This window comes from Pavona decussata, unplaced genomic scaffold (genome assembly GCF_977016875.1).
Source record: "Pavona decussata unplaced genomic scaffold, jaPavDecu1.1 SCAFFOLD_563, whole genome shotgun sequence".
In the NCBI taxonomy this organism is placed as follows: domain Eukaryota; kingdom Metazoa; phylum Cnidaria; class Anthozoa; order Scleractinia; family Agariciidae; genus Pavona; species Pavona decussata.
In genome coordinates this window covers 500,098-527,670 of record NW_028145845.1, presented here as the reverse complement: position 1 = coordinate 527,670, position 27,573 = coordinate 500,098, and the positions used below count along the sequence as shown (strand labels likewise).

General features: G+C 37.9%; 2 protein-coding genes across 5 annotated transcripts in view; one reads left to right on the top strand and one right to left on the bottom strand.

Moving 5' to 3' along the window:
• The window catches only part of LOC146449875 (uncharacterized), a 114,399-nt gene that overhangs the window by 12,346 nt on the left and 74,480 nt on the right, over positions 1-27,573 (bottom strand). The window lies entirely within an intron of this gene.
• Positions 9,136-26,786, top strand: LOC146449884 (titin-like). 2 transcript variants are annotated; one of them, XM_085101012.1, is made up of 5 exons: positions 9,136-9,479; positions 19,066-19,317; positions 20,912-21,229; positions 24,838-25,179; positions 26,190-26,786. In XM_085101012.1, exons 1-5 carry the CDS (start codon positions 9,401-9,403, stop codon positions 26,609-26,611), a joined length of 1,413 nt encoding a protein of 470 aa, XP_084957138.1. In that variant the 5' UTR covers positions 9,136-9,400; the 3' UTR covers positions 26,612-26,786. The 2 variants fall into 2 exon arrangements, with proteins under 2 accessions (XP_084957138.1, XP_084957139.1); XM_085101013.1 differs by lacking the exon at positions 9,136-9,479 and adding an exon at positions 14,684-14,822.

The window sequence follows — 27,573 nt, the reverse complement described above, 5'->3', positions numbered from 1 at the left end:
ACAACCACCGAATATTGCATAAAACAATTTAAAATTCCGCTTCCATCGCAGTTTAAGTTAAATAAATATTATATAGTATACAGAATGTTAGTCCCATGAACCTAGTTTAATGGCATAAGCTCGCACGAGTCTCCTATAGTTCATCAGTGGGAGAGCATCCGAACTAGTAATCGGAAGGTCTTAGGTTCGACTCCTGTGCCTGTGTCACTTTGAATAATACATCATTCCGAGTAAATTTCACTTCGTCAAATACTGCGAAAGTAACTCATATCAAAGAAAAGTAATGATCATTAGCTTCATTTGAATGGCCACATTCGATCTAAATCATCAATCGATGCATGACTTGAAACAGCCTTGTATAGGAAAGTGCTGTCATTTTTGAGGGCCACAAGTTTATTAGCTTTTAGTTGTTAAGTGCTACGTTCGTTAAGTGAAGGCTTTGTTACAATTGTTCAATTTTTAACTGCGGAGTGTTGAATTTGCGATGGCATCTTTTAGAAACTTTCATATCCCTTTAGGAGATGAAGCCTTTGAAAAGCACAAAATTATCAAGGTTAACTTCGTTATAAAGTTAAAATAGTTAACTTTGAATTAATTCTGGCTTGTTTGTCAAGGCTAAAGACTTACAAAAATAGAACCAACGTACTGTGACTCTATTTTGTATTTTGCATTCAAATCACGAAATAGGCAGATTTTTTTTTTTACCACCGTGGTAATTGTTTACTTTCAGATTGTATACTGATTATGGAATTGGAAAAAAATGGACTCGATGGTTAAACCACAATTTTTCATATGTCTTTTTTGTCAGCTTTTTGTAAGAGTGTCTTTCCTAATAATGCGGTAAATTACGAGTGACCAAAGCATTATCAGAGGCGATAGACATTCTGGACTGTACAAATACCGTTTTAAATGAACACCTCGGTTTTACCGGTAATTCCGCCTGCGTCGAGGTACAACTTAAACAAATATTGCAAATTTCACTTCGTGAAGTATTAAAAAAAAATTCTTCGCCAAATAATATTAATTCGCTTTCATTTGAATAGGTACACTGTAAATATTGACAAATTTAAAACTTAGAACTGCCTTCTAGAGGAGGAGCTACTTAGAAGCTTTCATCTGAAATTGCGAAGTGCTTCTGGATTTGCTTTGTAGAGCATCTTAGCATTTAAAAAACTTTCATTGCACTTTATAAAGGTTCACTTCAGGCTCCATGTGATTGATACTGGATTAAAAATGTGTAAACTTGACTTGGCTGGAGATGAATCGATCGGAAATGTTCCAAAGCGGCAAGAAAGAGCTTTGAGAACAATGTCAAAATGTCTCGATAAGTGCAGGCTTGAGAATAAGACCAGATTACTTACAGAAAGCCGCATTGCTAGGAACTGCAAGAATACTATAATCGTTAACAAAAAGTTATCGATGACAAAACATCTCGTGTGTGAAGCAAGTTATGGAATACAAATGATGGAAAATAAAGTCGTCGATATCAAAGTTGTTTTCCTTTTTAATGCAGTTTTTTATCGACAACTCACTTTCTCCCGCCTGTGAAAAATTCATCGATTACTTGAGTCTTTTCTTTTTTTTGCAGCGACGCAGGTCGTGGCCGACATTTTTCTGCACAATGTACACATGCGCAATACAAGCCAAGTTTCCAGGCTCCCTCAAGACATACAGGCTAATTATCGACAACTAAACTCTTCGTGTGTGGAAACGCATTTCCGAACACTAATACTTGTCGATTGAATTAAAAGTTGTCGCTTGAAAATAAAATAGCCGTCAATGACAATTGTTCTCGTCTATGCATGCTCTTAGAAGAGTCCTCGAAACATGAAGAGAATTGGCCAGACCTTTGCGACCATTGGTTATTGCTATAACCATCCCTCAAGGCCAAGGAAAGTTTCCAGTTGACCATCAAAAGTGAGTTTCTATGTGTTTGTATGTACATACATACATGCTTAATTGAACCTCGCCAATAATAATGTAAAAGAAATGTGCTGCTACGTTGAAAGCCTGATGAATAAGTGGCGAAAAATGTTGTTTTTGTTTTTTTTTTTTTGTTTTTTTTTAGGTAGTGACACATTCATACTCTGAACAAGATATTCCGAGTTTTTCGACGGGAGTTGAACCTTCCGATTACTTAGTTCGGCATTAATCGGAAGCTTGTAGCATAGGTTCGACTCCTGTGGGGAGAGCTCAGATTTACTGAAACTAGAATTTGAACATGACATTTAAGACATGGCGGTTTAAGAAAATAATGCGAGTGGGATTTTTTTAATATCTCAGAAACTGTGTTCGTGGAACGGAGTGTAATAAATGAAATTTTACGTGGTTAAACGCCTTCAGTATACCAGACAAATTACCGTAAATTGGAGCTATGTATTACCGGGTTAAAGTGGTCATATTTCATTTTGCAGCTAATCACTTATTCTATTCGACAATGGCATCAATGAGAATTTAAATGAAAGTAAAATATATAATAAACAATCCAACTCCTAAACGTTATCTAGTATTTTTTATTCTAAATGTGCTTAAAATGTATTTCAATAATCGCGCAGGCCGTGCGAGAATCATGAAATTTTACTTTTCGTGCGCCATTTTCGCTGAGACTTTCGCCGTGATCCCTAGTTGAGGTGTGCATTCAGGAGGCGTTAAACGGAAGGCTACCAGCTGTGTGCTTTTTGTAAATTTCGCCAAGTAGACGTTATTTAAAACTCCCTTAAAAGTGTAAAAAAAAAAAATGGAAGAGATGACATCGAAGTTAAAGGCTAATAAATCTTCGCTGCGAAAACAATTAAGCGAGCCGACAGAAATTTAAAGTGGCAAAGTGCTGTAAGTTCTTATTAAGAATCCTTCTTTATGGAAAATTTTCAATTGACGCACGTAGAAGCATTTTAAAATCTATTTTTAAATTCGCAGCTTTTTAGTCATAAAAAAATTACAGATGGCGTCTCATATAATGCTCATATTTCCAAACTATTAGACGCGGTAAAGTGTTACTGTTATTAAGTTGTTAAGAATCCTTCTTTAATGAAATTATTTTACGCGCATAGAAACATTTTAGAATCTATTTTTAAATGCGAAGCTTTCAAGTCATAAAAAAACTCCAGATGGCATTCTCCAATAATTTGTCGTTTTTTTCCAAAAGACCAGAAGCCACAAGGTTGTTAAGAATCCTCCTTCAATGTAATTACTCCACGCACAAAGCTTTTTAGTCATCAAAACATTGCTGATGGCGTTCTCATATTCAACGAGCAAACAGTTTCTAAAACTTCAGCAACATACAAACTTGTCAAGATTATGTGATTTTAATCTCTTATATGAATTAATCTGCCACCCTTCGCCCTGCCAGCGTTTAATAGGAAAACAACACTAATAGGAAGAGAGAGCGCAGAAAGTTAAAAATATGAATAATAGTTTCATTAATTTACCTCTGCTGTCTTATTTTAAAACCATTTCACTCCTAAAGTAAACCTCGAGTGATTGGCCATCTTTCTGAGCGACAGTATTAGCAAGCGAAATACGCCAGCGCGCAAACTTAAGGAAATCATCTTCCCCACGTGAGGAAATGAAAGGTGCGTGCGGGTGGGTTGGGTGGACGTATTTCACGTGTATGAAACTATCAGTCTACTGCTGAACTCGACCGAAAAACCACACTTAGAAACCACAAATGCCATTTTCTGGCAGTTTTCTTGGTATAGTCAAAACTATTGTTTAAAAGATGGCAACCAAAATTTCCGGCTTTCATGTCGAGGCAAGTAATGAAAATTTGCCAGAAAGCCCATAAATTTTCCGGGCTCTTGATTTTCTCTAAAATAAACCCCCTGAATGCTGCTTGCAGACGAGAAAGTTAGTTTGACAAGTTTTGACAAGGTTTTTTTGACAATTCTTTACTAATTTTACTAACAAGTTTCTCAGAATGAGTTATCCTCTGCTTTTTCTCAACCGAGTAAAACCGAACTTATCTGCCACATTCTCCGCGGCTGTCGAAGGGGAATGTCCAAAGGAATAAAGAGAGCCTTCAGGCTACAACTCCAGCGGAAATTTCTGCGTGAAGTTGTAATGATGAAGAAATGGTAAACGGCAAATCGGTACAACTATCAACTTATGTATGCCCTCGGGAGGTTTGCTATGCAGTCAAGAAGCTAGAACTTCTCTTGGCTATCGCCCCAAGCAACCCTTATCCTTCTCTGTTGCCTTGCAAGTGGCCAGTTGCCATTTCTTAAGTGTTGTTACTCAAGTGTTCTCGATGAAGAAGTGGTTTATGCTGAGATTAAACATTTTCTTTCAAAAGATGGTTTCCTTCGTAACGCCAACACAGCAATTTGGGCACGGAACAAATTTCACTTGACAAAAACGGTATTTTGAAAATCATTGTTTCAGCTCGTGTATGGGCATTTTTTCGTGGTAAGTTATCGTTCGCTAGTTCAGTTTTCGCAGAAGACAAAGACCTTCTCAAGCAATACGTGGCGACTGGAACAAAGCCTTTCGCAGTGCAAGCGAGCAACTTTTCATTGACAAGTATCCTCGTGCCCGTATTCGTGATTCAGACATTTTTCTCGGTAACGGTCTGACTCCAACAAATATGTTTGAGGAGGAAAAAAAGGAAGGGATGGTCAATACCGCAATACCACGAAAAAATGTTTCAAAATCCGTAATTTCGTGTCAAAAACCGACGAGATAGCCACGAAGCCATGTTTACGAATTCACGCCGGTTAATTCCCTACCGCAATACCCTAAACCTCCATTTCTCCATCTTTAAAGTCGATTGGTATAACTTACCAATATATTTTACTTTATAGGTTTACTTTACGTTTGCTAACTTGCTTTGATTCACAACGGTGGAACCGCTCTATCGCATCCAAGCTAAGTTTACTTTGACAGGAAGGTTTGTTACACAGGCAAACTCAGTCGATTTTTTAGGTCTACGATCTTCTTATCTCAAATACGTTACGATATTAATTTTGAGACCAAAAACCGAACAGGCAAATTTGTGGCACTGATGAGTTATAATTACTTTGATTTCTACAGGCGTGTTACATAGAGGACCAAGAAAATCAGGCTAACGGCGAAACAAAAACAGAGACAACAGTATTACACGCAAGAGAATGTGTCACAAAGTTAAATAGGCTCTCCAAGCGTACACGAGAAGCCCAAATCAAAAAGAACGTTTTATGTTTACTTCGCCGTTTTTTACAGCTCACAGTGTAGAAATGAATAGACGTGTCTGTGGTAATCGTATGTTCATTTTGAGTTGCGGTAGTGTGGGCTTACACACTAGGGAAGTTTGAGTTACCACCGTATCATACGCCAAGGATAATAAAACAAAGTTTGTAATTCTAGCAGTATGTAGAATGTTGTCACATGAACCAGTTTAATGGCCTTGACCCAGGCGATTCTCCTGTAGCTCAGTGGTAGAGCATCCGAATTAGCAATTGGAAGGTCTTAGGTTCGACTCCTGTTGTGAGAACTCGGATTTTCTTTTTCCAAGTAGGGTTGTCCATATTAAGCTCAATGTTCCACACTATTATGCGAATTTTTTATACCCAACAAATGTCACTGTTTTGCTCAAAATACGTCACTATTTTGCTCCATAAAACTACTTTTTTGGGGGGATTTTCCTCCCTCGATTGTTGAGACGACTCAACCGAGAAGGCAGCTGACAATGTCGTAGAACTGGAACTGCTGAAGGCCATGTTTTTACAAATTTCTAACCAAGGCCTGGTCTTAAAATGTGGTATCTGGGCCAGTGTCTTGTGTGGGAATTCTATGGTTTTGGCAAAGTTCTTATATAACACAAAGAGTCGAAGAAACTTTGCACTATTATTCCAGCATAATCAGGTTTTTTTTTTGTCTCGCGATCACTACTTTGATCAAAATTATGCCAGCACAATGTGGATAACCTCATTTCTGAGTACGCTTGTGTCACTGACAGAAAAAAAGCATCTATCAAAGTTCTTTTTTTTCTAAGGATGGCCAGCCGGACATCTGCCGCACTTCCGCTTCTTAGAGCGATTCATCTTTAATAACAGATTTCCTGAGAGATGATCTAGTTGAAGCCTTGCCGACAGGAAACGGGTATTAGTTGATATATTTGTTGAGGTTTTCTGAAGGAATAATCTTTGCTTAGTGATGTTTCTTTGTGTACTACAATCTTGGCCAATTGGTTTCTAGACACTTGACGTTTTTTTTTAATAGTTTTGTTGTGAAATTCACAACCTGACCGATAGTTTAAGGTCCCAAAAAGAATCTTAGAAACTTATTCCCCCCTTCCCCCCCCCCCCCCCCCCTTAAACAGCCATGTCTTACTCCTGACTCTCAACATTGTTTAGGGGACAGGGAAAAAAGAATTTTTATCTTTAAGTAAAAAAGGCCAAGTGTCACGAAAGTTTTGGCCAGGATTGTAGGTCTTAGTTTTGATTCGCAACAACGGCTGGCGCTAATCGATTCTAATCAATCAAGCAGCGAGCTAAGTATATATACTTTTTATTTTGTAAAATACAGCAAGATAAATAATACAGTCGAACCTCTCCTTACGGACACCTCTCATACGGACACCTCTCTATTACGGACAGTTTTCTATGTCCCGACAAAGTTCTGACATATTTTCTTAAAAAAAAAAAAAAAAAAAAAAACCTCTATAATACGGACCTTCTCAACTACAGAAAACGGACACTAAATCTCGGCCCCAGAGAGCAAATACATATAAACTTTAACCTATTTATTACGGGCTCTCCAGTCGCTGTATGTCAAATAATGACTCGCGAGAGCTGTCCAAAAGAATGTTACAGATTTTTTTAAGGCCTGAATGACTACAGTACATGTAGAAAGAAGTTTACCCTAATTGCTATTCGCTGCAGTTGAAACGGCATTGAAAGACGTTTCCCAGAAATGAACTGTAGTGCAATGTACTTTTTTAGGTGCAGCAATGCGTTGAAGTTTGTTTCACTGTAAGACAGTGTCTGAATACTATATGTTGATAAATTTCAGATGCATGTGCGTGCCTGTTTTTAGGCACTAGACACTTTAACACTGTCAATGGAAGCTTAAAATTGACGTCATCGCAGTGACCTCTATAAAACGGACACCTCTCTGATAAGGACACTTTGCTTTGTCCCTTCGGCTTTCGTATTAGAGAGGTTCGACTGTAGACTGTACATAAATGTTTGGATTTACGGGCCTTAAGAATCGGGAGACGAGATCTGTTGACCTGAAGAATCCTCAGCACTGACCTACTCGACAAACACAAGCGAATAACCATTGCGCGCAAATAAATCATTTTAACAAGAAAGAATTCTGAAAAGAACGGACCAAAGTTTTCACGGAGTGGTAATTTTAAAAGCCTTTAAAACACTGCCAAATTAAATAGGCACCCCTGACAACTGTAAGTTTAGGCAGACATGACTGGTATATAACCTAGACCTTGAAAAACCTAAAATCACAGCACTTTGCCTGCGGCAACTAACCTAAACGCAATCATAAAATGTTATGCTCGTAGTCTAGTGAACTTGTCAACATGCTATCCCAGAAAGTAAAAATCGGTGCCGCTAAATTCCTGACATTTTCCCTTTATCACTTTATTATTTCAAACATTCTCGCGGTAATTTCGGCGATCCGCAAACCTAAAACTATAGTACCCTACTACCTGCTAAACGTCTCGAAAAGTTCATTCTACTAAAATACCCGCTGTACTAATAATCTTTAACTAGGAAGTACGTCTATGGATCAATTTCTTTATTTAAAACTTTGGTTTCTTGAGTGGAATCAATTAAGAGCTTCAAGAATAGCAATCTTGATCATGAGCGCGTTAAGTGGGCACTGGCCAGCAGCCATTAGGGCGGCCTACTGAGGCAGTTGCTTGCCAAGGTCAGTTTAATCCAATAAGTAGCTAAAAAAAGACTTCGGCCGTGCGCTAAACCCAGTTGTTAGTGTCATATCAAGTGTAAGAAATATTCTTTCTTTTCTTGAGCTGAACTACTATGCAGTTGGTTATATCATATTTGATCGTCATGCGGTATAGCGAGCGTTCGGATTGCGTTAATTTGTTGTCTTTTCACTTTTCACTTATAATTTCCCTAGTCTTATCATTCACCTCTGAAAATCATCCTACGCAATTCTTGTTATTTATTTAAATAAATGTATTTGAAAGCAATATCACTAATATATATCAACTCATATTTGACGGCAGGGGGCAAAGAAAATAATTAGAGATTACTGTGCCTGCTGTATCAGCAGACTTCGACTACACTCTTTTTTTTTATAAGAACCTTTTTTTTATAAGAACGTTGAGGCTGAGATAAGCTAAAATTTAAGAACAAACTAAGAACATTACCCAGGCTGAGAGTCAGCTAAGAACATTCAAGCTTTGTTGCACTCGCTACACATGATGATTTTCTGCATTTTAGCCACAAAATCTGGTAAGTTTAATGTCACTAACCTCTGTGGTCAATACTTTTCGTAAAGCCAAATTTACCGAGAGTTCACGTTTGCTGTCCCGACATCTTGTACTCAGCACTAGAGTACATGTAAGCCGTGCAACAGAGCATGTCACAAGCCGACTTGACTTCACATTATGGGGGGCACATATTGGGCTCTTTGATAGGTGTCTTGGTCACGTCCGCGTAGATTTATTGAAATACTATAACAGGTAACTTAAGAACATCTTATTATTGCCAAAAAAAAAAAAAGAACGTTCAGCCTCAGCCTTAAAATTAGACGTTCTTAATAAAAAATAAATAATAATAATAATAATAATAATAATAATAATAATAATAATAATAATAATAATAATAATAATAATAAAAGATTGTATGTAAGGTTGCAACGCAGCATCGATATTGCATAGATTTTTTATCTTTTTTCTCTTTTATTCTTTACTTGTCCTAATCCTAATTTGTCTTTGTGCTCAGATTGTACGGGCCTGCTGTTTGTATAAAAGACGTTTTTGATTTTACAGGATCTGTGCATTCTACCAGTACTATTGTTTTGTTTTATGTTTTTAAGAAAGTGGGAGGCAAGAGAGGTTATTTCCTGTTTGTTTTCAACCGATTTCCAATCCACAATTCGGGAAATTTAACTTGTAAAGGTTTAAAAAAGGAATTAAATCATATCAACTGAACAAGTAGGATAAATATTGTAACAACAGCAACAACAAGAATGATTAACAACTGAGGGCCAGGCAATTGAAACTAGACAAGGCTAGCTTGTGGCCAGTGTCCTTTGACACAAACATCCTACACGATGACACAGCGCGCGTTGATCTGACCACGTGCCCACGAACTACGTGTGCAAATTGAAACCAAAAACTGCCGCCTGTTTGGACTTGCATCATTATAGGCTTCCATCACGGCAAGTCTCATTATACAGTCCGACCCTTCATCACTGAACAGGAATTTCAGGCATAATGGAGAGAGCTTTCATTGTCGCGACTGTTGCTGCCATTGTGGTCTTACACTTCTGTGTACAAGTACAAGGCAGTGATGGTAAGTAATTTCCATACCATATCAGACCATATCAGGGGGTACAGTTTATTGAATGTTTTTGTTACCTTGTAGGATCCTTAATAAAAGCTTAATTTTTGGCACTAAACCTATAAATTAAAAATTATCTTACTCTGTTAGCAATGATGTTTCTAATAAAAAAAAAATGAGAAGAAGAAGGACAAGTGAGACCAGGGAGCAAATTAATGAATACAAACATAGAAATGAAGGTGTTCAAAACTGATGAACGTTTGCAGATAGGATTTTAGGGTCTTCTCAACCGACGCCGATTTTTATTGGACTTCACTGAGGTTGTATTTAAATCAAAACAACTTCTCGTCAGCGGCCAATTTAAAAGTATCTATAAAGTAAGAAAACAGTTCCTGAACGAAACTTTGATAAGAACATCTGTAGAACTCGAGTTAACATGGATATCGCTCCCATACTTTTTATACCGACCCAGAGAAATTTTAGGCAAGCTCCCCAGTTTGTTGTCTTTTAATCTTCAATCAAGATTAAACTGCCAAATAGCAGCAATGGGCGGTGATTATTGCTTGATAAATTCATGAGGCCGGCAACATCATGATGATCTGCCGGTACGACGGTTTGACATGAGGATTTCGCATCAACAGCCTTCTAACAGGAAATAGTTTCCATTTACTGTAAAACGCAAACCAAAAAAATACTTAAGAATTTACAAATGACGGTAAATGTCTCAGTTCCAAGTTATGTGTCTTTCTTATACAAGAAGCATTATAGTTATATCACTAGCAAAGGCAGGGTCAGACAAACTAATTTATGACAAAGTGAAAGGCTAAAAGGCCAGAAACTTAGTTTTCTACGTTTGGCAATGACGAGTGACACATTGTATCTTGCACGCATTCACATCCCATGCAGATTGGAGAGCTTGCTTACAGGCTAGGGAAGTCTACAAAACTCTCTGACCCACATGTTTGCTGCCGTTCATCTCGATATTTTGATTAATTCAGCTTCTTGTACATAGCACACAGCATGAAATCACAAATTTACGCAACCGTAATGATCGCGATCTTAACGAGGATCTTTACATTTACGTAAAGTCCGGCTTTATAATGCATTGTGGTCTCAATGGTGCGTAAAGATTTTAGAGACTCGTTAGACCTCCTAAATTTACGTATCTTTACGCAATGTTTAAACATACGTGAATTTGGAAATTAATGCTGTGAATTTGTAACCGGTTAACACAACGATTCAAATGTTTTGGAGAATTTTCTTGATAATAAGCCCTCTCAATATCCTTAATTACCGTCTGGTGTGTTATTTTGATCTCACAGTAGGTTCTGAATCATTGTCTGGGCCGTGAAATAAGCTTCACCGTTACGCATGCGCAATGAACGGGTTATCGCAATGTGTGGAAATGTCACTCGCTTGCTCTATCAGCGCTCGTTGGGCTGTAAACTTTCAGCAAATGTAGCATACTCTTACGGCTTGCTTAAGTTTTCCTCCTTCTTGAATTAAGATGCACGGTTTTGGGGTTCAACTTGATTAAAAGAAATAGCCTAAAGAACACTCGACCGCCGAAAAAGAGGATATTTGGGAATTCCAGAGTCTCACTTCCATGAACTAGACAAGTTTTCGAACGATGAAACCGAATTGCTGGCTCCACATGGATTTTTGACTAATAGAATAGAGAACACTACATAACGGTTGAAATGTTGTTTTCAATAAGATTAATACTGTAAAATATACCTCTCTCAGTTTCTCTTAGTTCTGTATTCACGAGTTGGCTCACAAGAGCCTTTGATTGTATTGCCGGGCCCGACCATTTGTTCTTGCTGCAAGATGTTGCGTTTGTTAAATGTTTTCAAGTGTTTTCCTTTTTTTAACATTAAAAAGGTCTAAAAACTCTAAAAGAGATATGCAACGTCCAAAAGATGGCTAACAACTGCTTTTTTGCCATCGCTTTGCACTGCATTATTACTGTTACAACTTCTTTCTTTCTTTCTTTCTTTATCGACAATTGTCTATAATTAGTTACATGTTTGGTCTTAGGTTTTACGGAGAGGCCTAATGCCAAACTCCTTTCATCTTTTATGGGGTATCGGTGGGCGTAGAAAGACAAATATAGAAAAACAGCGTAACGTAACGTAACATGTCTAGTGTGAAAGTGCAATGTTCATAATTCTTATAGCGTGCAGCAGAATTGTTCGTTGTATACTACTTGAGCCTTTGCCGGTTTGTCTTTCTTTCTTTCTTTCTTTCTTTCTTTCTTTCTTTCTTTCTTTCTTTCTTTCTTTCTTTCTTTCTTTCTTTCTTTCTTTCTTTCTTTCTTTCTTTCTTTCTTTCTTTCTTTCTTTCTGTTTAGAACAGTGTATAGCTAGTGACTATGTTTCAGAATTTGCAAAAAAGCAAAGTTTCGATCCTCCTTTAATTCTGAATCGCAAGTTGGGAGTTACTTTAGGCAATTGCAACGTCATGTTCAGTTCTCTGAGAGAATGACAAAGCACTTAGTTTGGCATGATTTCAGTTTTCGTTTGTTTATTTATTCCCACTGCGCAGATAGGAAATATTGGATTTCTGTTGACCACCCAAAGTTTACCAATTTTAAACTGGGAAGACTCTACTGATCCATATTTCCGATGACAAGGGCGCAAGATCCCGAAAGAGAATTTCCTTCCAGTGTTCCAAAGGGTCATTGTTTTTCATACACGATTAGCTTCGGTTATCTTAACCCGTTAACAGACCTAATTTTTGCAGCGGTCTCAGTTATTTCCGCTCCTCGAGAAAAAATCTTTCAAACTTGACCTCCAACATAAAAAAAAAAATTCCATTGCAATGGTGTTTGAATTCAGCGTCACAACGCAAAATAAAGTACGACATCTTGCAACATGAACAAATGGCCGGGCCGTCGCAAAATAAAGTAGGAATTATGCTGAATTCTACCAAAAACAGAAGTGCTACAAAGTTCATGCTGTGTCGCACGCGAGCACAGAGCTTCAAAAGGAAAGGAAACGTTCAAGTGTGGCTTTTATATCAGATTTTGATTTCCACAGAATGTCCAAGGATATTAGCTTCTTTCAGGGGCGGGTTTAAGGGGATTGAAACCCCCTGCTACGAAAGCTTAAAAAGACAGGAAATCTCTTATTATGTAGTCTATCATTGTCATGGCTATGGGAATTATTTTATAAAGCACGATGAAGACCTTAGAAAAGGAGGTTTAAGAGGGTTAGAGGGCTTATCACAAAACCCAAGTCAAGTCTACAACGCCTGAATTGCCTGGAATATAACACGTGCAGGGTTGTGTATCACAAATTAAATGCGTTCAACCTCTTTCTCAGGGACCCAGAGAACGAGCTTGAAATGCGTTGTCACCAAAGAGGGGCATCCCACGCTCTTCATTTCGGGAAATATCTCCCCAAAAGATCTTACCCGCCTCTGATATTCGGATTTAGGGGTTAAGAAATTTTAAACTCTCAAGCTTTATACTTCAGCAAAATGACAGCTCAAAATTTCGTAACGCACTGGTCGTTAAATTAATTCCTCTCGTTATCGGAGGGGCAAATATGTCGCTAAAATTCGAAAAAAGGCACTTGGTCTCAGCTGATATTTCGTGAAGCCAATAACAGCGCATAAATTCGTGAAATAGGGTTTCATTCCCGAAAACTTTCTTCAACTTTAATTTTCAGCTAAAGGATCCGAACAGATCAACTTTTATTAGCTTTACACATCACGATATACCTTTTCAAAGACATAAAACCATCTGGGGACAGATGAGGCAATGAATACTTTAAAAATCTTTTTGTTGGGTACCGCAGCAATACACATTGATGAAACAGGAAGGAGACTAGGCGACCGATTTCGCGAACATCTTCGAGACGTTAAAAGATATGGTACGGATGCATCAACAAGTAAACCAGTCGCTCGACTCTTTAGTCTACCTGACCACTCTTACAAACACATGCCAGTCTGTGACAGTTCTCTTCATCATGGTAACACAGAAACCCACAAAACTTTACAACAAAAATTATTTTCTAAATTGGCATTCTTAATCCCCACGGAATCAACAAACGCTTTTCATTCAACTAATTTATTCTTGTTTTCCACGTTATCAGTCCCACCAGTAGAGCGAGAAGCTCGACTGCTCACTATATAAACACATATACAAACCACAATTAATCGATTCGCTCTGACGAAGGGTTAACGCTCGAAAGGTCAGCGCTCGAATCTCTTTACAGTGGCCAATTTGCCTTTAGTTATCAACTTTTTTGTGTTTTTGTGTTCTTTGTCTACTTTTGTTCATCGTTATAAGTATTTTGCCAGTGTTCTAGAGATATAAAAATACGCTTAAATTGGATAAATTACTCCTCGTAAATTGGTATCAGTTCTCCCTGCTGTCAATGCTTATAGCATTATTATTATTATTATTATTATTATTATTATTATTATTATTATTATTATTATTATTATTATCATCATTATTATTATTATGTGTAAAAACCATATGATAAAACTATGAAATGTTGAGTAGTTTGGACGAAAACTCGAAAAACGCAAGCCATATTCGACATTTTCAGATCATTTTCTCTTTTGTTTGACGCCCGCTTCGCTGATTACCTTTTAAATTTACCGCCGGTGGCGTAGTCTAGGTCCCGGATATGTCGTTGCATTCTGGGCGATGGCTCGAAACGATATTCTTCTCGGTACAACATTACTAAGCCTAACAAAGTTGTAGCCACCTTTGCTGTATCTGTTGTGTTCGCCAACATGGCTAATACCCCTTGGGTCGGAGTGACACACGGGCACATGCTACGAGATGGACATTATAAAGCTATTTTTAACTTATTTATTATGCATCTCTCGTCTCACTTTCCGTATTCTGCTCAGGGTTTGCTAAAATATGTGGTATTTTGCCGGCAGAATGCTCAAAGCCGCGGGTGACGAATTATGTTCGAAATTCTGCTTCCAGAATTTATCCAAGCCTTTTACAGCCTCTCCACATTCCATCGTTATTTTTCGTACATTTGTGTAAAAACCTTTCCAGTTTTGTGTAAACCAGTTTTTAATCCTAACACAATGGAGTCTAGAAACATATTACAACAACTCCTGCGGAAAAAAGAAAAATTGAAAAAATTAAGGCTAAAATGACGACACTAAAAACGGCTGCGAGGGAGACTTAACAATAACACGTGAGCGTCAGTTGATGCCCACAAGTAAATATTCTTCCGGATCAACTTCCCACGTATCTAAGCACAGTGCATTAAAGCTTGGTCATGGAAAAGTGAATATCAGGCATGATGGAGAGAATTATCATTGCCGCGACCACCATTCTTTTCCTAAATTTCTGTGTGCAAGTACAAAGCAGCGGTGGTAAGTTACTTTCGAAACCTTAACAGGGAGCACAGTTGATTGGATGTTTTTTTTTTTGTTCTTGGTGCGTTTTAGGGTTTTCCTAAAATACCTCTTCGATATTTCAAGTAATCCTCTGAGAATTCCTTACTATCTTTGTGGCAAAGATTTCTTCAATCTCTGACAATTAATTTGTAAAATTCTCACACAGTAAGAATGTTTGTAAAAGAGAAGGATGAGATGGGGAACGGGAGAGAACAGTACAGAAAGATGTTGGAAAAATTTGAAGGCGTGGGAAAACTGGCGCAAGCTAGGGAGACCTGAAAATTTGAAGACAATTATTTATTCATAGGTTATTTCAACCATGGCATTTTGACGTAGACAATAAAAACCTCGGGGGCTTCTAGCCTTTCAGGGAAACATGCCTACATTGTTTCCTTTAACCTGAAGGAAAAAGAACAGACCTTATTCCAAAATGGCCACCATTTTAATATTTTTTGATATTTAAATCTGTCCTTCAAATCAAATGAAAACTTTACCTTGAACGAGGCAAGAAGGGCTAATTGGAATGCTAACAAAAGAATAGTAAAAAATGAAGCCATTTTGGAATGATGGTTATTGTCAGTAATAAAAACTGCGACGTTTCCGTTGAGAGGAACACGAATAGCTCCGATAGAAGTTTTCATACCATGACAGATAAAGCAAATTCTTTTCTTTTAAGAGATTTTCCAAAGTTTGTTTTAAAAGACTATCAAACAATTTCATTCATGTAAGCAACTTTGTATTTGTTAAAAGCAGGCTAAAAAATAACACATACTATCGCGTGTTACACAAAAGAAAGCTTAATTCTATTGCTTTTATGGGCGTGGACGCTTTTGAAATTTGCCACATCCTTCAGAATGTTTTGATGAGCGTTTTTAGTCTCTATTTTTCTTACTCCCCGACAAAGTGGATTCATAACTAAATTACCATGTGTTTTATAATTCTAAAAATAATAATTTAAGAAAAGAAAGGAACAATAGGACGCACATTTCAAAACCCGACAGACCTGTTGGCAGCAGTTCGATCCCAGCCGGCCGAAAGGAATATGACGCTAGAGTAAATAAAAGAGCTTCAGGGTATATCGTTGTACGTCTGGATTCTATTGAAATCGCCTGTCTGTAGGGATCGTGTCTAAAAGTACACACGAGTGACCACGAGTGACCACGAGTGACCACGAATGACCACGAGTGACCACGAGTGAGAATAACATGAAAATAGTAACTGACGTCATAATGGCGTCATTTTTATCAAATAGCCACTATTAAACCGCAAAAGGAACTTTCTCATAATAAATTAAGACTAGTTTCATGCTTCTAGCATGTGTTGAGGCGTGCACCAAATTTACATTTAGTCCACTTAAATGGCCACGTGGGAATTTTAACCGGATTCATTATACCTATTTATACTCGAAGGATATTTCTTCGTCACCACCGCTGTTTCGCCAACAACAGCCTTTTCATGCTAGAAGTATGAAACTAGTCTTAGTTTATTATGAGAAAGTTCCTTTAATACATATTTTGCACTCAATTATTCTTTTACTGAAAAAAATCTTTTCGCATTAGCAAACCAGGATAAAGGGGGGTGGGGAAGTATAGAAAAGGCGGGAATAATATTTTGCAGTCGAAAAAGCGCGAAGACATGGAAGAGGCAAAGTCAACAAAAGGGAAGGGGGGGGGGTTGGAATAAATGGTAAAGAAATGCGGTTAATTTAGATCCCCCCCCCCCCCCCCTTCTTATCATCCGCTCCCTCCCCTGTCTCTTGGAAATGCCTTTAGTATCATTTGCGGTTAAATAGTGGCTGTTTGATAAAAATGACGTAATTATGACGTCAGTTACTATTTTCATGTTATTCTCACTCGTGGTCACTCGTGGTCATTCGTGGTCACTCGTGGTCACTCGTGGTCATTCGTGGTCACTCGTGGTCACTCGTGTGTACTTTTAGACACGATCGTCTGTAGGCAAGATGACCTAGAGCCGAAATTATTGCTATGCAAGCCGCGTGCGCATGTGTGTGGTATGTTTTCGTAAAACGTACTTCTTTTAGCAAATTATGCGTACTTTGCTAAAAAAAAAAAAGACGTCGTTGCGACGCTAGCTTAACCTCATTATTCAGTCATAAAATTTGTAAACCTTTGTTGAAATATGTAAATACTATAAAGAACAAGATCATCAAAAAGTTGCAACATTGTTACAGAAGTAAAAAAGTTACACAAAAAGTTTAGCACGTATGGATTCGGTCTGGATTTTTAAATTAGGCTTTAGATTCTTGATGAAAAGCAATTGAAAAACTAAACAATCAAATTCACTCTGGTACTTTTTAAAATTCTAAATTGGCTCTCTTTCAAAAGGTTGTTGTTGCTATTCTGAGTTTCTGAGAAGTGACAACCAATTACCGAATTTTTGTGATCAGCAATGCGTTACTGAAAGCGTCGGGCTGTGTACCCCCCGACCAATAATCTGCATCGCACAGATCACACGAATAAAGGTAAAAAACTCACTGCTGATTCACACATGACTCAAATGAAGAACGTAATTTAGTATTAGGTTAAATTTTAACAACTTTCCCCCTAAATGTTCTGCCTTTCTTGCCCATCCTGTGCAACCACTAAATGAAAACAAAAACATTAGGTATGTGAAATTTAGCCCAAGCGCGTTTTAAGGTATATCTCGTATATCTGTAAAGATTACTGTTGTCATGAAAGAAGAATTGAAGGAGACGGGGAGTGAAATCGCTTTCAGTAGGAATAGAATAATCATCATTCTCATTCATTCACCAGGTTGGAAATACAGCTGTTTCAACAAAGGTTGTCCAGAAAACAGCGTAAAAGCGTGCGCGACACTGCCGAAAGGTAGTATGGGAAATACCTACTAAATTTCAATAAAAGCTTAAAATCCGTATTGCCCGCCATCTCGAGTCTTCGCTGTACGGTCGAGGCATTATGGATTTTGAGCTTTTATTGAACTTTATTGGACATTTTCCAGACTACCTTTCGGCATTGTCGCATACACTTTTACGCTTTTTTTTGGACAACCTTTGACGAAACAGCTGTATTTCCAACCTGGTGAATGAATGAGAATGATGATTATTCTAGAAAGTGACGCAGGCATACTCGGAAAAAAGAAACCCGAGTGCTCCTATCAGGAGTCGAACCTAAGACATTCAGGTTACTAGTTCGGATGCTCTACCACTGAGCTACAGGAGACTGGTGGGAGCTAAGGCCATTAAACTAGGTTCATGGAACAAACATCCTGCATACTGTTAGGATTTGAAGGGTTATTGTTAACACAACTGAAGCATTCAGTTTTAACTATTTTGGTGATTCTAGTATGCTCTTTAGCCATTCAAAATCGGTGATCAGACAAACACATATTATGCGATTGTTTCAATAAATGACACCAAAATAGGTATCAATACCCGTTTAAAGATTGTGGCGTAGGGATACATTTCCGTTTTACTTTTTCAAAATCCTACTATTAAAGAACACTGCATGAAGCATGAGACGAACAGTTTTACAGGATATCCCAATGGAATTTTTCGTTTCCCTTTGCCCGGCAGGTCTAATTTATACTACGAATAAACCATTGTTTTCACCTCAGAGCTGAAAACGCAAGCGCGCGCGAAGCATGCGCGGGAAAAAATTTTCTCGCGCGCTCGCGTGGCAAGTCGTTCGTTTTACTAAAGGCTCTGCTCGTATTCTAGAATGACACAATTCTGTTAAAAATTAGAACGCCCTGATGTAAACAAATAGTTAACATCAAACAAAAGTACCTTCAGTGGTTAAACTAAGAACGCGCTAATTCATGTAGGGAATTTCAATTAACAAAGTAGAAAAAAAAAACTAACCCCACCAAAGTAAATTACTGATAATCAGTTAATGTTTAGTTGAAGTTTTGACACCAGACCAGTCAAGTGAATGGACAAATTTTAGGAAAGTACTGCTCAGTAGCTTTCATTTGAATGGTCACACTTTAGTATGTTATCCACAGACTCAAAAGTTAGAAACACCTTGTAGAGTAAAACAGCACCACAGGAAAGAACTTTTCAGTCTAGCTTTCACTTGACTGATCACACTTTACGATTTTATCCACAAACTCAAAAGTGAAACGTCATTGCCACTTCATGCCTCAAAATTTAACTGTGTCCAGTGAAACATTAAACACAAAGGTGGCCTTTACATTCACTTTGATATGTTTAAATATCTTTTCTTTTTCTGTGTCACAGGTGCCTCATCCGCGAGCGGCTTGGAATGTGAAATAAGGGCTTCCTGTTCCCCGTCATGTGACTGTCGTTACTCCAATCAGATGACAGTTGCCCCAGACTCCAACGTGAATGTAAACTGCTCGATCGAAAATGGCAAAACTACACTTGGCATGACATGGCAACAAGTGAAGGAAAGTGTAAAGGCCAATGCTGGCCTGGTTTTACAGCATATCAGGAATTCAACATGTCGATGCACCCGTATACACTTCACAAGTAAGTTACGCTTTTCATTCACCTAGATATCTACAGTGCGACACTCAAACGCGTGAGAACTTAATGGAATTTATTCTAGGCCACAACGAACTTACGCTTATGTTGCGAACCGAAATTTGCAAAGGAGGACTGGTGACGAGGCTGCGTGATATCACTATCCAATTACAATTCGAAGCTCGTGAAAACCATCTCAAGGTGGAATTAGAATCTTTTTTTTAATTTTTTTTTAAGAACTCCCCTCAAACTGTGATTGTAAGATGAAAGATGAAAGCAGGATGAAAGTATTCAACGACGGTGACGGGTAAAAAATAATATTTTTACGCCTAGAAGAAAGTCAAACTAATCTTGCTGTCAGTCAATGACTGATTAAATCTGATTTCCGGCTTTCCACCAGACGCTTTTAGCTATCAGGGCAGCCTCGTTCCAGGATGCCATTAGTTCTGCAAAAACTTGATCAAGGAATAGAGCTCAAACAAACTATTTTAATCGCACACGCACCCCAATGCAAGGATCACAATAGTTTACCCTTGCTGGTTATCATTGTACTTGCGTCTCTAGCAAAAACCAGGCTTTTGAAATTTAACAATGGAGCAAATATCCACTAGTGGGTATTCTGTACTTGTAGTTGTGCTTGTGTTGATTTTTGCACGCAACAGGGCCCTTGGCTTGGGGCTTACACTTACATTCGATTGCACATGACGCTAATGACTTCCATTAACAGGGAAGATAGACAATATTCGTAAAAATATTAAAAGGTGAGGAGTAAAGTGCCCTGAAAATTATTGCACAACAAATGCTGAGCTTTACTACCCCGCTCAAGATGTTATCCACAATAATATGTTGATGGATTTCATCATTACTTGTAATCTTGACGTGCAGACTGCAGGGCTTGAAAAGTTATATCCCCAATATACTGATTTTTTAGAACACTGTTGATGGTTTGAAGTCTTTGTCCTTTCTCCCGTATGTACAAACTAAATAGATATATGAAAACGAGTTGCAATGCATGGCTCTTTCATACCTTATTCAGTCTTACTAATTTTTCACGCACTTAATTTCGCGAGTATTAATTTTCGCGATTACAAGAAAAATTCGAGTAAAAGTGTACTGAATTTCACGATTTTGTCGGTGTTTTTATATTATTTTAAAAACCCTGAGCTGAGGGCACGTGTCACAAAGAATAAGAAAATACTGGAAAGATACAAATGTCTGGTTCAATGTAGCTACAAGGAGCCTGCAAATGGAAACTTAGATGACTGTACTAAAGAGGTTTTGGCCGAATTACCAACCGAAGAAAACAGTGAATCGGAGGAAGAGTGCTAGTCGAAAACAATACCGGAAAGATGTTTTAAATTTCACGCGCAGGTAGTTACAGTTTTAATTCAGAACATAAGAGGCTGTTCCTGAGGAACAATCCACCACAAGGCCCGGTTAACTCAGAACATTTAAAATTCTTACTTTTTTGTTGATATCATACGGTATTTAAAAATTTCGCGATTTTTTTGAAAGCGCGAAATTTGCGAAAATTAGTAAGACTAAGGTACATGCGCTCATAATTGTAACTTAAAGTCTGCTTTTTTTTTTTTTTTTCTAGGAGAGCTACAGTTAATATTTAGCACGACCTCGCCAAGGCACATTTACATGAACGAAACAAGAAATTTGAACTGCGTTTTCAGGGGCTGGCCTCTTCCTCGTGTAGCTTGGTACAAGAATGACCGACCAATCATCAATGGATCTGAAGGTTTTTACTTCACACAGAGGTTGTCAGGAGTTGATCAGGATACTTTACATCATGTTCTCCACATTCCACCAGGCCGAGAAGAATATGAAGGATATTATTCGTGCGTTGCCGAAAATAACATCCCTGGCTGGTCGAGTAAACAGTCGTCCTGGATTCAGGTGATATATGCATGTAAGTGATCAGGTTTTTTTTCTTGCTTGTAGCCCACGTAGGGATTTCGCGCAGAGGCCAAAACCAAAGGAGGCATCCTTGTAGCTTGCGCGTAAAAATAATTCTCGGTTTTCACGTGACGTCACCAAATTCTAGAATTCAAAACTGGGAGGCCTGCAAAATTTTTACCTTCATTCAAGGAAAGATTACCTAAAAATATGTCTGTTCACAATTTCTTAGCTCGATGTCATGCTTCCTTTTGAAAATAGAACAGTTTCAATTTCCGAGTTTCCATCGTGCGTGACGTAAGGAGGATGGCCGTGACAGAGCTTTTCCGTATCTTTAAAATGACTCTTCGGGTGATTTTCAGCATTCTAAACTATTTAAGTTTGAGGAGAAATGTTAATCTAAACATTCGAAAATTCATAAGAGCAAACAAACCTCTTTTCTGGCAAAAGTGAACTCCAGATGATTTTTCGTATTTCCGGCCGCCGTGTTTGTGCCCCTCAGAGGGACACATACATGGCGTCCCCACACTAAGCTCTATAAATTTATGTGGAACATTTTGTCAAATAACTCGAGTACGGAATGCCACACAGACCTGACACTTGGACAGATGCCTTATTTATTTATTCACTATACCATGTCAATTTCTTGACTTCATTCATGGAATGGTTTCGATTTTTTTTTTCAATGGCGTGACAGTGAAAACCGAGAATAACATACTACTTACAATAAATCAATAAACTATTATTATTATTATTATTATTATTATTATTATTATTATTATTATTATTATTATTATTATTATTATTATTACAGTTGAAATATACAGTTCGTTTACCGGATGAGATCTCGACTTTCTCTTGAAGTTGTAGCATCAAGTAGATGCCCAAACGGATTATATATTGATAATGATGACGTAGCATCACCGGGGATAATCAACAAATACCAGCAAGGGTTCCACCTATAAGACTGTATTATTACCCGGTCGTAAATCGGGATCAATTTAAGAATTGGTTCACGCGGGAAGCTTAGAGAGCACGAGAGAAGTGTAAGAATTGCCGGAGGCGTAGCCGAGAGCAACTCTAGCTTCTTGAGTGCTCTCCAAACTTCCCAAGTGCATCCATAACTCGATATACGCACAGCTAAGAGCGCGAACCAATTCTTTTATAGCATAGTAACAACAAAGCATTGCGCGGAAAATTCTCTCAAGGTTCTGTACAGGAAAACAAAGATTCTTATTGGTTGGTTACAAACACGCCACAATGGTATGGGCTGAAAGAGAATGTTTCATCTGAAATTGTCAAGATTTATTGTCAATGAAAATTTGCTTCTTTGGATGCGTTTAAAGTCATTGAAAGTGTGGACAAACAAGCCCGTAGAATATTTAAGTACTAAAAAGTTCAAATTAAAAATAGAGGCTTGAACTAGGTTCGATTCATCGCGATGTTTACGTTGTGCACGGTACAGTTGGAGAAGACTCGTCTCAATTCCAAGAAAAAAGATCGGTTCGTTCTTCACTATTTTCTGATTGATAGAACAGGACACATCTCACCTTGTTAATTCTAAAACATCTTTACTTGTGCGATAAAGATTGGGCCAAAATGAAGTCCTTCTAAAACAAAGTTGTACTGTTGTCTGCTTCCATATCCTGTCAGGTATCCGCCATGTTTACTTGCATTTACCGCACACCAAAGTACTGTGGGCTCGCAAAGTTAAAGTAAGGTTAACAAATAGGGAAAGCTGAGCTCTCCGAAGAAAATTCGTTGCCCGTATCTTTGCGCCCTCGGTTAGCGTTTGCTAACTGTAATTTAAACAAACCTCACCACGGTCCAGTTGTTAAAAGCCCGGTTAAGCTAATCCTTGGTTAACGTGAAGATTTGATTTTAGTTTAATTATTTTTCAACTGGTATTTTACCAAAAAACTTTTGCTCATCAGTTTTGACTTAGACTTTTCTTTACCTTTGGTAATATCAGCTTTTAAAAACACTTTTATCGAGCGAAGTTAAAACCTCGATTAACTTTTAATTGGGGATTAGCGTTGAGCGGCTTTCGAGCAACCGCGCCCAGGGGCATAGGAACGAGACAAGTGCGGGGGATATCGATTGGTATTTAAGCAGAAAACGGTTACAGTTCAGAAGGATTTCATATTGTCAATATCTATTTTACAACGTTAAGATGCTTTGGATTTACAAGGGGAGATGTGTGGGGAGATTTGTGATCGAATTTTGAAAAACCTGCACGCTTGAGGCAAATTAATACACCTCAACAATGACTCCATATCGATTGTACTTTGTCTAAGAACCTTTCCTCCAACGCGACATTGCGTTAGAGTCTGGGAAGAAGCTATTAAGCGATTCCTTGAAGAAAGAACTTACTTAATAGTGATTTCTTTAAGATATACAAGGATATTTTTTTTAAAGTTACAATCCATTTCCATCTTAGCCATCTGCAGCCAAAGATAATTAATACTAGTTTCTGTTCACTTGTGGGGTTGTTGTTAACAAAACTGAAACATTTTAAAGTTTCTACAAATACAAATATGTATATATTTTTTGGCTATTCAGTGTGACACTAAAAATAGATGACACTGCCCCTTTAAGAAAAATAGTATATTTTCGTTGTCAATCAGTCCGATTTTCCTTGTCTTATTTATTTTGAATACGCCAGAATTTTCACTCCAGCGTGAATATTATGATAAACCAATTAGATCGCAACACTGAACAATAGAAGCGTTTGTAAACAATAACAAATGGGAACAAAGCCTTTTGGGTGAAAGTGGCCCCTTAAGGACGGTGCCTACTAATACCGAAGTATTTTTGTGCGGTTTGTGACAATGCGGAAAAAGTAGATCTTAGCAAGGGCTATTGGAATCCAACAAGAAAATTGGGGGTAACCACGCATTTTTCAGAGATAATTAAGCAACAATATCTCTGAAATGAGCCAAAATATAAAGCAATGTATGGGATTTTTTCCTAAATTGACGCTTAATTATCTCTGGAAAATGTATGGTTACCCCCAATTTTGTTTTGAGATACCAAAAACATTTGCTAGGTTCTGTTTTCTCCGTATAGTTTTAAACCGTGCAAAAATATTCCTGTATTAGTAGGCAACACCAATAGGAATCCCGAGTATCTTGCGATGCGCAGAACGTATGCGCAGTAACAATAGTAGGCACCGTCCTTAACCTTTTTTTCTTTTTTTTCGTAAAAACAACGGAAAAATCGTAGTTTCTCAAAGCAGTGTCCCTGGCACTCGTTTTAGTTTCATTTGTGACTTCGACAGCTTCAACGAAATTCGAACCCATGGCCTCTATGATACCGGTGTGCAGTGCTCAACCAACTGAGCTATTAAGCCAACTGGGAGTAGGTAATTTCCTGAATTTGCAACCTGCATACCCGTAGAGGTGAAGAGATACTCGCAAAATAGCCAGCCGTCTCAGTTGGCTTAGCTCAATTGTTAGAGCAATGCACAGCTATCGCAGAGGTCGTTGGCTGGTTTTTCCAGGCTTTCTTTCCACAGGTGTTTAAGTTGTGTACATTACTGCTATGGTCTCTAACTTGTTACAAATTTTGCTCTTTTTTAACTGAAAAAAATACAGTAACTAAATTTGCTTCTTTTCACAGGCCCATGGGATGACATTCCAATCCCTAAATCTTCAAAGATTAACGCGACAGCCTTTACCAACACCACCCTAAAGTGCTTGGTTGACGGACAAGTAGATTATGAGTATGAGTGCCGCCTGAGATGGTATTTCAATAGCAAGTCGGCGCCACTGCAATCCAGTGAGAAGTATGAATTAAAAGTAAGGGAAACTCGAAGCAAATGCAAACAAGCTTTCACCCTCACCATTACGAACGTTACGGCTGATGACTCGGGCACGTATAGCTGTCACATGTCCTGTGAATGGGACGAATGGAAAAGCACTTCAGCAGCCGTCCATTTGGAAGTTTCACCTCAGCCAGTGGGTAAGACACTCTGATCATTTTATCTGTGTCCCCTGAGATTTTCACAATTCTGAATATGATGGAACACAAATAAAATACAAACTGCGGTGATAAACATGATAAACTATATGCCTCCATGGCGCGAGGCATATGTTTCACTAATCTATGCAATGGATCTGTATATACCTTATTATAGGAAATTAACGCTCGCGTTAATTAAGGTATTGGAAATTAATGCGACTTAAACTAACCCTAATGGAAGGAAAAATTACTTCCCAATAAAGGAAATTAAAGTAAAAGGGGTACTAAAATTTCAAAATGAGGGAAATTAACGCGATTGTTGAAACAACAGTAACAAATTTATTTTAACCCAAAGTGTAAAAATCCGAAATGGAAACAACTGTTGGTGGAATTGTTCGTAAACGTAGGGGTTAAGAGAAGGAATCTGGCCACTTCGAGCGTTCTTCACAGTATCCATGATACCGGTATATCACCATCCTGATAAAGCCATGCTTTTTCCTTTCATGAGTGTATATGAGAATTTGGGGTGAAAATAATTGAAATTAAAGTCGCGGAAATTAACGCGCCATTTAATTAATGTTTCGTGGAAATTAACATTAACAAACATTAACGCAACTTAAATTAACGCGAATGTATAGGCAAGAAAAGGAGAAGTATCGTAATAATTCGGTTTTTATTACAAGGACATAATGTCAAACGAAACAGAAAAAAAATGCACTTAATTTATAAGCTAACAATTTTAATGTGAAAAAATGTTACCACCTCATGATACCAACGTTGACATAATTTAATAATTTACCAATTTACATAGCGCGTATTTACATGTGCTGATCAATAGCGCTATATGTTAAAAAAAAAAACGAAAATGCATTAACGTTGAGTGAGGGTTTTAATTAAATAACTGATCGAAATTATTGTCACGTGCAATAAGACAGTACTTTTCTTGTGGAACGCGGCTCATTTACATCAATATTGCATTACTTTTTCCACATTCCATTTTCTCAATACAGGTAAGCTTCCTGGTGCAGTGTTTATCAGTTATAGCTCAAGTGACGTTGCCTGGGTTACTGAAAACCTAACCACCGTTCTCAAGGAACACAAGATACGCTATCAGCTGGGAGGACCCATCGACCAAAACATGGCGGACAACGTGTACGACAGCAGCCTCCAAGTGTTTTTAGTTGTTTTGTCTGACAACTACCCGACCATGAATGTCTGTCGGAAAGGGGGGAAGACGAGCGTCCCGTGGAGGGTAGGCAGGGGAGATTTGCCGCTGATTATTGTTTCTATAGACAAAATTCGGACAGGGCGTTTGTTCGATCTCGCTTGTTTGGGAAAACAAAATTTGCTTAAGTTTGAGGGGCACAAGAAAAAAGATTGGAAGAAAAAATTGCTGCAGGCAATAGTTGGCGCAAAAGTTGTTAGGTTTTGAAAAAGGACCTCCCAGACCGATTTTCAAGCTAGTAATTTTCATTTTTGGGGTTAGCACTTGCTTATTTGAACGTGTGCTTATTTTAATTCTAGTCGGGGTGAATTGTCTGTTTGTGTGTCTGAATGAATTAAAGGCTTTTTATAAAAGACAATAAAGACGTTTGCTTTGATAATAAGTGAAGCCTCTTGTTTATGTAATTTGAAATGAACGTATTGTGTGTATGCTCAGCTAAATTAGTGGCGCGGTGACACTAATTATAAGGCGCGAAGATCATTTACGAGTTTGTAATTGGCGATTTTTTTCGAGACTTCTTGGGGGTTGGAAGTTTTCTTGTTAACTTGTTTTGAACTTTTAAAAATTGTTTGTCTTTAAAACGAGACTTCCGAGCCACGGTAATTATCTTTAAAATGAACTTCGTTTCGAGCAGTTTGACGACCCTTCATACGTCGTCATTGTTTTCCTTTGTAACCACACTTTTCTCAGATATGCGCGTTGCAATGTTTTAATGAGGTATTAAAATAATGGAATTAAGTTATGAAAGCGGGAAAATACGCTTTTTTCCTAGTTTAAAATAATCATTCAGAATTGGCTTCCACGTTCCAAGATTTTCATTGCTGTTTAGAACTCTGAACTCATTCCATGTCGTTCAGGTATCATTTAAATATCTTCAGAATTTTCTCTGCCAAAATAGATCCATTTCTCTGGACAAATTCTTAGCACCTTCCCAATCTATGTTTTCCGTGCATTCTACACTGTGGCGATATGAAAAGTGAAAGTTTCACAAATATTATTGAGTGCAGGAATATTCCTGGAGGAAATTTATTCGAAGAGGAATGGAGTTTTGTGGGTTCCTTTTTGGAGCGTTTGACTTTTACAGGATCCGATTTTAGCCTAAAGGACTTCTTGTTTGTTTGTTTGTTTTTTTCAATTCTTGCCTTTTTTCGCACAACCCCCTTTACATC

What these genes read in the sequence shown, in the direction of transcription:
- LOC146449884 (XM_085101012.1), top strand. Translation starts at nt 9,401, where the DNA reads ATGGAGAGAGCTTTCATTGTCGCGACTGTTGCTGCCATTGTGGTCTTA. An exon ending in CACCCGTATACACTTCACAA is followed by an intron (nt 19,318 to 20,911) that starts GTAAGTTACGCT and finishes TTTTTTTTCTAG; the next exon opens with GAGAGCTACAGTTAATATTT. An exon ending in GATTCAGGTGATATATGCAT is followed by an intron (nt 21,230 to 24,837) that starts GTAAGTGATCAG and finishes TTCTTTTCACAG; the next exon opens with GCCCATGGGATGACATTCCA.